General features: G+C 44.6%; 1 protein-coding gene across 3 annotated transcripts in view; it reads left to right on the top strand.

Annotated features, from left to right (window-relative positions):
- Positions 1-2,313: 2,313 nt before the first annotated feature.
- Positions 2,314-12,846, top strand: part of LOC309537970 (phospholipase A2 inhibitor and Ly6/PLAUR domain-containing protein-like) — a 36,468-nt gene continuing 25,935 nt past the window's right edge. Inside the window, exons 1-5 of one of the 3 annotated variants that reach the window (XM_082233144.1) lie at positions 2,314-2,384; positions 3,339-3,461; positions 4,729-4,878; positions 5,555-5,701; positions 6,652-7,070. In XM_082233144.1, coding sequence (XP_082089270.1) covers positions 2,336-2,384; positions 3,339-3,461; positions 4,729-4,878; positions 5,555-5,701; positions 6,652-6,806 — 624 coding nt within the window. In that variant the 5' untranslated portion in view covers positions 2,314-2,335 and the 3' untranslated portion in view covers positions 6,807-7,070. Of the gene's footprint in view, positions 2,385-3,338; positions 3,462-4,728; positions 4,879-5,554; positions 5,702-6,651; positions 7,071-12,846 lie in introns of those variants that run through there. The other 2 variants (XM_082233145.1, XM_082233146.1) reach the window with 2 other exon arrangements.

The following is a 12,846-nucleotide window of genomic DNA, read 5'->3' as shown; positions in this document are numbered from 1 at the left end:
TGCTTATTTGGAGCTGTCCTTGATCCTGCAGTATCCCTACCAGGGGAGTTGACACCTTCCCTGCTGCCCTGCACCAATATATGGCTCCTTTAAAATTTCTGCTTTAAAATTGCTATGTAGATACAGCCTAATAAAACTGAATGGCAGGCATGCTTTTGAAATAAGAATTTTAAAATGCAGATTACAAAAAAAGCATTGAGGAGCTGTAGTAGCCTGGCTGCATAAAACAACAAAGTCTCAGAGGAGCACAGTATCAGATTCAGCTAGAGGCACTTTATTTAATTATTACAGAAAAACTCTGTAAAACTCCAGTGCTTTTGGGGCAAGCCTTCCCTGCAGGGAGGAAAGTTAAGTTCATCCTCTGGAGGAACTTCAAACCAAATTTAGACAAATTCAGAAAATGTGGGCAGGTGAGGATTTTGTATAACTCTTGAATGGAAGCAGTCCCTCCCCCCAAGCATGCCAATCTCCAACTGTGGCTTCCTGAGAAAGGATGGGGGCGAGGACTAACTTTTGGTATCAGGTGAAGGTGAAGGTAAAGGTAAAGGACTCCTGGATGGTAAGTCCAATTGAATTCGAATTTGAGGTGGAGTGCTCCTCTCCACTTTCAGACTGAGGGAGCTGGTGTTTGCCCTCAGAAAGCTTTATTAGTCATGTGGCCAGCATCACTAAATCACTTCTGACAAGTGCTGTTTGCCTTCCCGCAGCAGTGGTACCTATCTATCTACTCACACTGCTATGCTTTCAAACAGCTAGGTTGGAGGAGCTGAGACAGAGCAACAGGAGGTCACCGCATACTGATCTGCAGACCTTGTGATCAGCAAGCCCTAGCGGCTCAGTGGTTTAGGCCACAGCACCACCTGCATCCTTTTGGGTATCAATGCAACATGCACATCTAGGTCCCACTGTTTACCCAACATTTTCATGTCAGATTCACAGGGCAGCACCACCCGCAAGGAATTAAGGGCTGACAGATGCCTGAAATGTGCTCTTAACCCAATAATGCCACAGAATGCCTAATGTTTTATTCGCCAACCTCATCACCTGCCTAGATGCAGCTGAAGCCAGTGGGACCCGTTTCTTTCCATTTTTTTCTTTGTGTAGCTCGCATTCTCATCAGCCTTGTTTTTACAGATTTCCTCTGGAGCACAAATAAAACAGCCTCACACAAACTCCCTAACAGACTGATATTCTTGGAAGGAGGCAATAAACGATATCCCAATCTACTGGAGGCTTTGCAATACAAATATCCTTCACTTCCAGATACATATACTTACTTTCTACCTCAGTCTTACTTCCTGCACCTGAAGGGATTGATTAACCTCCCCCACTCTTTTTCCGTGTGGATGCAATAACAGCTTTGGGAGGTAATTTGGAGCTGAACCAACAATGTCTCTTCCTCAAGTGGCCTTTGCACATAGCCTCATACCCTCCACTCGACTGGTTAAGAGAATGGCCATGTTTGTGTAGCTCCCTAATGAAGGAAGCTCCATGGCCATCGCTGGCTCCAATTGAGACCTTTCTCACAGTTGTGTGAGTGGCTGATTCATACCTGGCACTCTTTCAGTCACTAGCACATTCAACTCCTGAGGCCTCACTTCATCTGTTTTACCCTTTGGAAGCCACGGCCGAGACAGGAGGGTCAGTTTTCCTGGTTAAAGCATCCATTGCTTCCATGAGACCCTGAGCCCATTCCATACTTTCTAGCCTTGCTGGAATGGATCTAATATCCAGGCTTTTTCTGAAGGAGCATCTCCACCCCCATCATTCAGGCCACAGACTGAGATCTAGTTCTGAGGGCCTTCTGGCGATTCTGTCACTGTGAGAAGGCAACCAACCAGAGGGGCATCTTGGTAGTGATGCCCACACTGTGGAACAACCTCCCATCAGATGTCAAGGAGATAAGTAACTATGAAACCTTTAATGGTTATCTGAAGACAGCCCTGTATAAGGAGGTTTTTAATGTTTGATGTTTTATTATGTTTCTGTATAGGCTTGAAGCCGCCCAGAGTGGCTTTTGCCCTCACCTATTTTGCTCTAAATTGCTTTCTTGAGTGTCTTCACCATTTACATTTAAATTGTAAATTATTTATATCAAAAAAGAAATCTGAGAAGTGTCTATCAACAACTAATGATATCATAGACAATTCCTACGCTGAGCTTTGCATTTCAGTATGTTCCTCTTTATCTTTGTGGTGAACAAACAACACCCACTCCCGGACCTCACTGAACCATTTGTTCCCGCATGTTGCCTGCGTCATGAGTCCATGGCCTATAAATCACTCCAGGTAAGCCTCTACCTGCATCCATCTCTGTTCTGAGTCTTTCTAGAAGGATGAAGGCACTCCTGAGTGCATGCCTCCTCTTGGCCCCACTTTCTGCAGGTAAGATGGGGAACATTTAATTATCTTGGAACAGATCACATTAACCCACTTAACCCACAGTAACCCACTGGTGAGGATCCAGAGGATTCTGGATTCCCTATTACTACTCGTTGGTTGTGGAAATCCGAGAAGCTGAATTTAAAAGAGCCCATGTGCTGTTGTGATTAGAGTGTTAGACAAGGATCCAGGAAGCCAGGGTTTGAATCCCCACTCAGCCATGAAGCTCACTGGGGGATCCTAGACCAGTCACTATACCTTGGCTTAACCTACTTTACAGGAATCTTCTGAGGATAAAATGGGGGAGGGGAGAACTATGCACACAGCCTTGAGCTTCTGGGAGGAAGTGACTGCAGATAAATAAATAAATTGGAAAAAATAGAAATTAAGAGCAAGTGACATTGATTGATTGGTTCATCCCTAGTCCAGGATCCTGTCCTCACGCTGGCCAACCCAATGACTATGGGAAGCTCACAACCAGGACCTCAGCACAGCAGCACTCTGCCTTACCGTGGGTTCCAGCAACTGATAGAGGAAATATGTTACTTTTGCTATTGGAGGTAGTAGTACATAGCCATCATGATTTGTAGCCACTGAGAGTCTTAGTTTAATTGTACCCAGATCTAAGCTTGTAACCAAACAGTGGGAATAAAACGTATTTAAGTGAGAGTCTGGATGGGAGGAAAAGTGGGCCATGGAAAGGGAGGGTTCATCTCCCCACCTCTTGGAAATAATTCAGCCAGTGTTCTGAATGATGACTTCGAGAGTTTTAATTAATGAGTGTTTATTCATTTCATTTCATTTCATTCTATTAAAATGCTTTTTTGTTAAAAGTTAAAAGTTTTAATTTACTATCACCACCTCCTCTTAGTCTCGTTAAGCAAACAGCAAAACCAACTAATAATAATGTTAATTATCATAATAATCCATGAAGTAAACTTTTGCTTCTGTCTTCAGTATTACCTCTGGACTGCAAATATGCTTATAACAATACTGGAATGACATACAAGGGCTATCTTAAAACAACTTGTGACTGGAAGAAAAATTCCTGTGTTGCCGGTGTTCTGCGTACAAATATAAGTAAGATTTTCCTGCCTTTTTGTCTTTTGCTGTTGGATTAGATCCAGGTTAAGATTGTTGAACTTTAAGGGTTCTACTAGCATATAGAAGTCTGTGCTAGGGCAACTCAGCCATGAAAAAAGTGAGTTGAGGAAGCTGTAGCACTTCAACTATAAATGAATTAGAACTCCCATCAGCTTCAGCTAGCCTGGCCACCATTCAGGGATGATGGGAGATGTAGTCCAACAACATCTGGAGGATCACAGCTTCCCAATCCTGAAGTAAGCAATGGTTTGTAAATGAAAATGGGGAACCTAACATCACCTGATCACAATCAGTTGCTGGATCTGGGTGCTGATCCCCAAGCTTGGACAATTTGATTTGCATTAATGAGAAATCCCTGCTTACCCTTCTAAAAGTTTTGATTGTTTACAATGGTTTTTAAGATACATTATAAATTTTCCCCATTCCTTATTAAAATTCCACTCTTCCTGTTTTCTGATTCTTCCAGTCATTTGTTTCAATTCAGCATAATCCCTCAACTTAATCTGCCATTCTCCTCTAGTAGAGAGTTCATCTTCTTTCCATCTCTGAGCCAATAACATTCGTGCAGCCGTGGTCGCATACATAATTAGTCATTTCTGTTCCCTTGGGATTTCGGCACCTAGGATTGCTAAAAGAAAAGCTTTGGGGGGGTTTTAAATTAAAAAGTTATTTTAAACATTTTTTAACTCATAATAAATCATTTCCCGAACCTCCAATACTATTTTACATGTCCACCACATTTCTAACATACAATTGACCCAGTTTTGTACATTTTTGCTAATTTACTGCTATTTACATCATTTTCAAATAATTTTCATTCAGCATGTAACATGCTGTAAATTTTAAATCCCAATCCGATAACTTCTCCCACGCTGTAAATTGTGTTATCCCCAAAATCTCTGGCCCATGCTAGCCATTAAGTATACATTGATATCGGTTTCTTTACTTTTAATACAGTTTTTAATGTCTGCTTTATGCATTAAAGCTGGAAAACATTTTGATATTTTTCTTACTATGATATAGTGGTGTATACATATTTTAATTAATAAAAAAGGAACAACCCATCACTTTAGACTGACAAATTTAATAACACTTCGTATATTGTTAGTTTGAAAAGGTCCTCTTTCAGACAATACAAAAAAATTTGGAACCATTGTAACGAATGTGCCTGAGTAGCAATAGACCTGCATATTTCCTGCCCCCGCCCCCAAACTGGGTATTTCTTTCAAATTCTTTTTCATAGTGAAACCCCGAGTGCAACTTTCGAATAAATGCTCGCCACCCATCTCTTGTCTCTCGGGCCATTACAGCTTCACTGCAGCGGATGATAAATTCTTTGAGATGAAGAAGTACTGCTGCAAGACGGAACTGTGTAACAATGCAACTCTCAGCTGTAAGTTTCTCCATCATTTTAGAATCCTTAACATGTTAAGGCTGTGCACTGGATTTGGCCAAGACCTGGATCCTTAGTCAATCAGCAGTATTCAGAGGACCTGTGCCTCATTCAAATGGGGTGAGCAGCTCAAGACTATTAGGGACTCTCAAGGTGGAGAGTCAGGCAGGATGGGGAGGCAGGCATGAGAAGAAACTGTGAAAAAGAGGGACCTACTGGGCAACTACAGCTCTGCCTGAGAAGGGATGGGTTGCCTAACACTAGCCTTATACCCGGTAGTCTTAGGGCGGTTCACTGAAACTCACAGGTTATTGCTGAAGAGCAGAAGAGAGACATAATCTCTGTACAAAAATAGGGATCTAAGATCCTATAATTTCAAAGAGGCTACACCATAACCAATGGCATGAAAACCTTCAGAGAGATCAAGAAGGAAAAGAAAGTTCACACTCCCCCCACCCGAATTTTGGGAAAGATCATTCATCTCAGAGACCAATGGTGACTTTGTCCCATGCTCAGTCCTGAACCCAGATTGTGTCCAGATTATATTTCATGCATGAGTATGTGCAGCTACCCCACCAAAACTATATGGGCCTAGGGTGGGTTACAATAATATAACACAGAGATACAAAAACAGACAAAGCCATTAACAGTCTCACTATACATTTGATTTTGGCAGTTCCTGAGCGCAACATGCTGGCTGAAAATGGTTTGCAGTGCCCAGCCTGCTTCTCCAAAGGAAAGAAAAAGTGTAAAAGTGAGAAGACTATCAACTGCCTTGGGAATGAGACCCAGTGTGTTGTTTTTAAAGGATCTCTTTCTAGAGGTAACATTGCTACTCAGATGGGGAAAGGGCCTAGTCATCAGATGGTTCATGCAGACTCCCTCCTGTTCTCCTATTCTCCCTTCCACCCTTTCCCTTTCCCTTGCATGTTGCTGGAAAAATGAGAGGGACCACATCTTTCACTGGCCCCACTATGCACCATTCCTTAGTGTTTTGCCTGCCTACACTGTATCTTTTAACTCTCATAATGCCACTAGCTTGTCCAGAAGAAGGATTGAGAGTGAGATGTGTATATAAAATACCCTTCTGAACAAAAGTAAAAAGTGCATTCATGGCTTCACCCCAGTATCATCTGGATCTCTCCACCACTGGAATGTAGTCCAGGACAAAATTTGTTCCTCTTCCTGAAAAAAACATATTATGTAAAAAGATTGTAATTTTGTTGTTTAGTCGTTTAGTCATGTCCAACTCTTCGTGACCCCATGGACCAGAGCACGCCAGACACTCCTGTCTTCCACTGCCTCCCACAGTTTGGTCAGACTCATGTTAGTAGCTTCAAGAACACTGTCCAACCATCTAGTCCTCTGGCACCCCTTTCTCCTTGTGCCCTCCATCTTTCCCAACATCAGGGTCTTTTCCAGGGATTCTTCTCTTCTCATGAGGTGGCCAAAGTATTGGAGCCTCAGCTTCAGGATCTGTCCTTCCAGTGAGCGCTCAGGGCTAATTCAGGGCTCAGGGGATTGTAATACATTTCCTTAAATTTTGTGACAATGAGCGGTATCTGGCTAACTCAGACCATTACTGCAAGGATTTATAGTGCATCAGAATTCATGTATATTCATGTTCCAGTGAAATTATGATATTTTTCAGATTTCTTAAATATGCACATTTTAATACTAACTTAGTAAAATTCCCTTTTTAGCATCACAGGCATCCTCTCCTATTCCCTGGGTAAAGGACTAATGTCAACATTCGTTTTCTTTTTTCCCTAGCTCTCTTTGAGCAGCACGATTTCACTTTCCAAGGTTGTGGAACAGCAGATTTTTGTGCACTCCGGAAAAATGGAAGAGCTGTAACTGGAATGGGGAGCTTTCTCTTTTTAGTTATCCAAGAAAGCTGTTATAATGCTTCACGAATCTCACACTAGCTTGAATATGAAGGGTAAATGGGACAGTGGAGACCCCTCCTTGTGTATTCCAAAATTCATGGCAATTAGAGGGAATTAGAGGCCTAGTGGTGAAATCCAGGACTCAGGATCTCAGGTTCTTACTTTTTTGCTTTTGGTGGCAGTAAAGCGAAGCAAGGGGCAGAGAAAAAGGATTCAGAATTGTCAGTTTGCATTTCTTGGTGCAAAAAATATTGATCTGGTGTATAATAATAACAATATAATATTTTTATACTCCGTCCATCTGGCTGGGCTTCCCCAGCCACTCTGTGAAACATAAATGCACAGAGAGTTTTTTAAAAACTGGGCAATGGCACGCCACCTGCTTGTGACTCCCGAGCCTTCCCCGATCTCCTTCCCCTTCCCCCTTTGTTTTGACAGATCAGGGGAGGCTCAGGAGTAACGGGTGGGCGGCTGTTGCCCAGGAGGGGCCAGGCTGGTAGTGCAGTTGGCTCTGGTTGGTTTCAGGAGCTGCTTGCTGCTTGCTGCCGTGATACCATGGCAGCGAGAAACTCCTGAAGCCAGCCAGAGCCAACTGTGCTAATAGGCTGGCTCTGGGCTGCTGAGGCTGCCGCTGCCACATTTCTCAGAGAACATTTCTCAGGGACAGAATTTGTCCAGGGACAGATTTGCAAATCCGGGGACTGTCCCCGGGAACCGGGCACATCTGGTAACCCTACAATAGGAGGTGCTACTGTCTCCTCCCACACTTGTTTCCAATGTAGATCTTTATTCCTCACCTCTTGCATTGTTCCTGATGTCGATCTTAACTCAACCCTTCTTTCCTGGAATGGGGAGGCATAATTTTGTGGTTTGCCTCATCTGGCAACATGTTTTGGGGAAGCCTTGCCAAGGAGCACATTTGACCAGACAGGCAGAAGTGTGATTAGCACAGAAATCATGATTTAAAATATGAGATTTCCTGATCTCATCCAGCTCATCTCTCCTGAAACTGAACTACAGGCCAGGGCATGACAACTGGTCTATCTGTGTCTCCTATATGCCTTCAGACAGGGTGCCATAGACAGTGCCCCGTGCCCCAACCTGGCAGGAAACCTCAGTCATGCATACAACAGGCACCAGTAGTTTAAGGATAATACCTCCTGCCAATTGCTTATGCCCAACCCCCCAGAGTTTGATGGATGATGTCATATGATAAAATAGAAGGAGGAGAAGGAGGAGGAGAAGGAGAAGGAGGAGGGTTTGGATTTGATATCCTACTTTATCACTACCCTACGGAGTCTCAAAGCAGCTAACAATCTCCTTTCCCTTCCTTCCCCACAACAAACACTCTGTGAGGTGAGTGAGGCTGAGAGACTTCAGAGAAGTGTGACTAGCCCAAGGTCACCCAGCAGCTGCATGTGGAGGAGCGGGGACACGAGCATGGTTCACCAGATTACGAGTCTACCACTTTTAACCACTACACCACACTGGCTCTCTTAACCCTTAATGCAGCCACAAATCACACGCAATATCACCGCTGAATATCTCCTCCTCGTGGCAGCAAACAATCCAACCAATCATGGTGTTTGGGGGGTGGGACAGTGTGATGAAATATCAGCTGGTTGGCTGGCGTACAAATCCCCCAATGCTGCTGGCCAGCAAGTGCTCTAGGGAGCGTTTCCTGCCCACAGTGCTGTGGGGAGGGGGGGAGCGGCTGCCCTCTTTGCCAAAACCCAGGAACGGCCCTGCTGGGGCGGTGGTGCATGTGCCAACAGAGAGGGCCACCAGGCCATTCTTTGCAGCATCATGGAGAACTCTAAGAGATCAGCTTCCTCTAATGATGGCTGGAGTCAGTGGCGGAGGAAGACTTTCCGGCACCCAGGGTGGGGTGCCGAGGGACAGGGCGAACCGCCTGGCAGCACACGCACAGCCCCCACACCGACGGTGCCCTACAGCTGGAGGGGAAGGCAGTGGGCGGACAGCGTGGAGGCTGCGGGCTCTTGAGATGCATGGCTTGGGCATGCTGCAGGCCCTGCGATGAGTGCCACCTGCCATATCATCACCACCCATCAGGGTGACAGCCGGGACGGACTGCACCCACCACACCACACTTCCTACACCACTAGCTGGAGTTTCTTTTCTTTCTTTCTTTTTTAAAAATTGTTTTATTAGGTTTTGGGTCCCTTTGGAGAAGCAGTCTGGGCACTTCAAACCATTTTCAGCCAGCACGTTGCGATCAGGAACTGCCAAAATCAAAAGTATAGTGAGCATGTTAATGGTTTTATCTGTTTTTGTACATGTATGTTATATTATTGTAATTCACCCAAGGGCTTTACAGTTTTGGTGGGGCACCTACAAGTATTATTGGATGAAAAGATTATCTAGACCTAGTCTGGGTTTAGGACTGACATTGGCACAGATTCAGGAGAGGCCTGGTTGGAAAGGGAACCCATCCCTTCTCAGGCAGAGATGTAGCTGCCCAGTAGGTCCCTCTTCTTCACAGTTTCTCCTCATGCCTGCTTCTTCATCCTGCCCGCTTCTCCACCCCTTGAGAGGCCCTAATAGTGCTGAACTGCTCAACCCAACCTATAGCCATTTTGGCCGTCTCACCCCATTTGAATGAGGCACATGTCCTCTGAGTACCACTGATTGACTAAGTATCCAGCCCTTGGCCAATTCCAGTGCAAAGCCCTAACATCCTAAGGATTCTAAAATGATGCAGAAACTTACGGCTGAGAGTTGCATTGTTACACAGTTTAGTGTTGCAGCTGTACCTCTTCATCTGAAAGAATTTACCATTCCCTGTAGTGAAGCTGCATTCACCTGAGTCACAATACCCGGTTACGGCGCATGCATTCAAAGGTTGCACTCGGTGTCCCCCTATGAAAAAGAATTTGAAAGAAATATCTTGATCTGGACAAAATATGCAGGTCTATTGTTCTTAAGGCATATTCAATGTAATGGTTCCAATTTTCTTTGATGCCTGAATCAGGACAATGTGGAATGTGTTATTAAATTTGGTAATCTAACGTGAGGTGCTATTTAATTTTTGTTTATTTATTTAAATGTGTGTGCAGTGCAATATCATAAAAGGAAAAAAATATCAAAATGTTTTTCACAGAAACATTAAATACATAAAAGAGATAAAAGAACACTTAAGTTAAACAATCTTAACCTGGATCTAATCCAACAGCAAAAGACAAAAAGTAAGGCAAATCCTACCTAAATTTGTATGCAGAAAACTGGCAGAACAGGAATATTTACTGGAGTCACAACGTCTTGTTAAATTGCCATGTGGTGTCATTGTAGTTTCGGACATATTTGCACATCAGAGGTAATGCTGAGGACAGGAGCAAAATATTACTTTGTGGATTATTAACATCAGTATTATTTGGTTTTGTGGTTTGCTTAATGAGACACAGCGGAGGAGATGATAGTGACTTAAAATGTTTAAATTAAAAGCGGTTCAATTTCATAAGCATTTTAATAAAATAAAATAAAACACCCATTAATTAAAATTCTTGAAGCCATTGTCCAGAACACTGGTTTAATTATTCCAAAAGGTGGGGATGTGAACCCTCCCTTTCCCATAGCCAACTTTTCCTCCCATCCAGACTCTCACTTAAATATATTTTCTTCCCACTGTTTGGTTACAAGCTTAAATCTGAACACAATTAAACTATGGAATTTTCTACAAGACACAGTGGATGCCACCAATTTGAATGGCTTTAGAAGGGAATTAGGCAAATTGATGGAGAATAAGACTCTCAGTAGCTACAAATCATCTGGCTCTCTCCCTGCTCCTCCAACCTAGCAGATTGAAAGCATGCTAGTGGAAGTAGATAAAGAGGAACCTCTGTGACGGGAAGCTAAACGGCGTTTCCGTGGGCTCTTGCTTCCATCACAGTGTTCCATTACATCAGAAGTGGTTCAGTCACGCTGACCACATGAGCCGGAAAGCTGTCTGTGGAAAATTGTCAGCTCCCTTGGCCTGAAAGCGAGATGAGAGGCGCAACCCCATAGTCGACTTTGACTGGACTTAACCATCCAAGGCTCCTTTACCTTTTCCTTTTTTACTGTCACATCCGAAGTCTATGGGAAGTTGCTGGGTCCTTCATGGATAAAGAGCAATATACTGATCAAAGTGCAATGAAAGCCTCAAGGTACTGCTCAGGTGACTGCTCAGGTGCCAAACTAGACATAGCTCAGGGCTGTTGAAAGATGCCAGGGACACACTGGTAGGCACTGAATAGAATACAAGGACTCGAAGATCAACACTGAGAGCTGATTAAATTATTTTCTGGAACTTAATCCCTCCTTGTTTTAATTATGTCAGATTGTTGGGACAGGGAGAGATACTTTGACTCAGCTGTTCTGCTTAGTGATGACTGTCCTTGGCCACGTTGTCTTGAACTGAATCCAGCTAGTTGTTTATACCTGCTTCAAATCCCACCCTCCATTTTCAGAAGACAAGAAGAACCCTGCAGTGTAGCAGCATCCTTCTTGGAGTGGCTGATCAGATGTCCATGGGTACTGTGCTGGTCCCGGGGGGTAGGTTACCGTTATCGTAGTCAAAGATCAGTCCTGAGTCACTAGCCTGGAAACAGTTCACAAAGAGCGAGGTGAAGTCCGAAGCAGGAAGCCGGGCGGGGACAGGAACACTGAAAGGTCAGAAGCAGGAAGCCGGGCGGGGAACAGGGACACTGGAAGGGCAGGTATGGGTCTGGGTAGGAGCAGGTACTCAACGACGACGTTGCTCCCGCAACCTGGGACCGGGCTGACTGGCCTTTATCTTCTCTGAGGCCAGGGGCGGTCCCGGCCCCCAGGAGACCCGCCTCCCCTGGCCTTAAGGCGAGCACTCCTCCTGGGAGAAACCAGCTCCCTTCGCCTCTCTGCCCTGAGCCTCTGCAGTTCAGGAGAGGCTGAAGGGTTAATGGACCCGGGGGAAGAGTCACCTGTAGGCACTGAGTCCTCAATCACCTCCGGAGCCAGAGTGGAATCACCTAGTGCCTGCTCCTGAGGATCCGACACAGGTGCAGGCGTTTCAGACTCAAGGCCCTGCCCCAGTTCAGCAGGCCATGGAGGCGGGGACTCCTGTGCAGGCTGGGATTCCTCCGGTTCAGCCTCTGAATCGGAATCCCAGGCCATCACAGGTACAGGACTATCATGAGAGGAGGGCAGTAGCCCACTCCCACTGTTCTCCCCCAGCAACTGGAAATAGTACATCAGAATTAATAGCCCCTGATAGCCTCTTCCATAAATGTGACTAGTCCACAGTTAGGTCTATCCAACTGTGGCTTTCATTGTTGATGTGGGTTTTCTATAGCTCAGCCAGTAGAGCATGAGACTCTTAATCTCATGGTCGAGTCCCATGGGGGGAATTGAGGGGTTGGACTAGATGGCCCTTGGGGCCCCTTCCAACTCTACAATTCGATGATAAAACTGAAGAATTTTGGTGATGCAGATTATGCTTTGCTTCAGCAGAATTTCTGATGTCCTGGAGAAGCTAAACTAATTTATCTAGGTCTATTTAGCAATGCAACGCCTTCCTTGATAGCCAAGGATGTTTCTCAAGTTTCTACCCCATCCCTCACCAATAAATATCTTTGGCTGGAAGGATTGGAGGTAGGGGGCGGGTATTTTAGCAGACCTTGCCCATACTTGTTCCTCATTCTCCATTGGCTTTCTGGCAAAACTTACTTAATAGTTTCATTCCAGAAGGGAAGAGAAGCAGGATGGATTGCCTGACCTTATACCACCCCAGAATTAAAGCAGGCCTAGGGCCACAAGCCTCAAGTGATAATACCATAAGGCTTTAAAAATAAAACAGCTAATACATGTTATTAGTGGTTTGGCTTCAATTCCTTTGGTTAAAATTGAACTTGAGTCCCCAATACCCTCTTCTTAAACCCTTCTAGGCATGCACTGGTAAAACAGATGACCCAATCTTGCATATGACTTTCCAGATATGGATGTAACTTTGGCCCCTGTATGTCCAGTGATAATCAATAACTTTCAGTTTGTATCACCCAAGGATGTGGACAGGATCCTTGGAAATGTGAGAGCTAATGCATGTGGC

This window comes from Podarcis vaucheri (assembly GCF_965113315.1).
Source record: "Podarcis vaucheri genome assembly, chromosome: 7".
Lineage (NCBI taxonomy): Eukaryota > Metazoa > Chordata > Lepidosauria > Squamata > Lacertidae > Podarcis > Podarcis vaucheri.
Note: the sequence above shows the minus strand (reverse complement) of the source record. Positions and strands in the feature narration are given on the sequence as shown.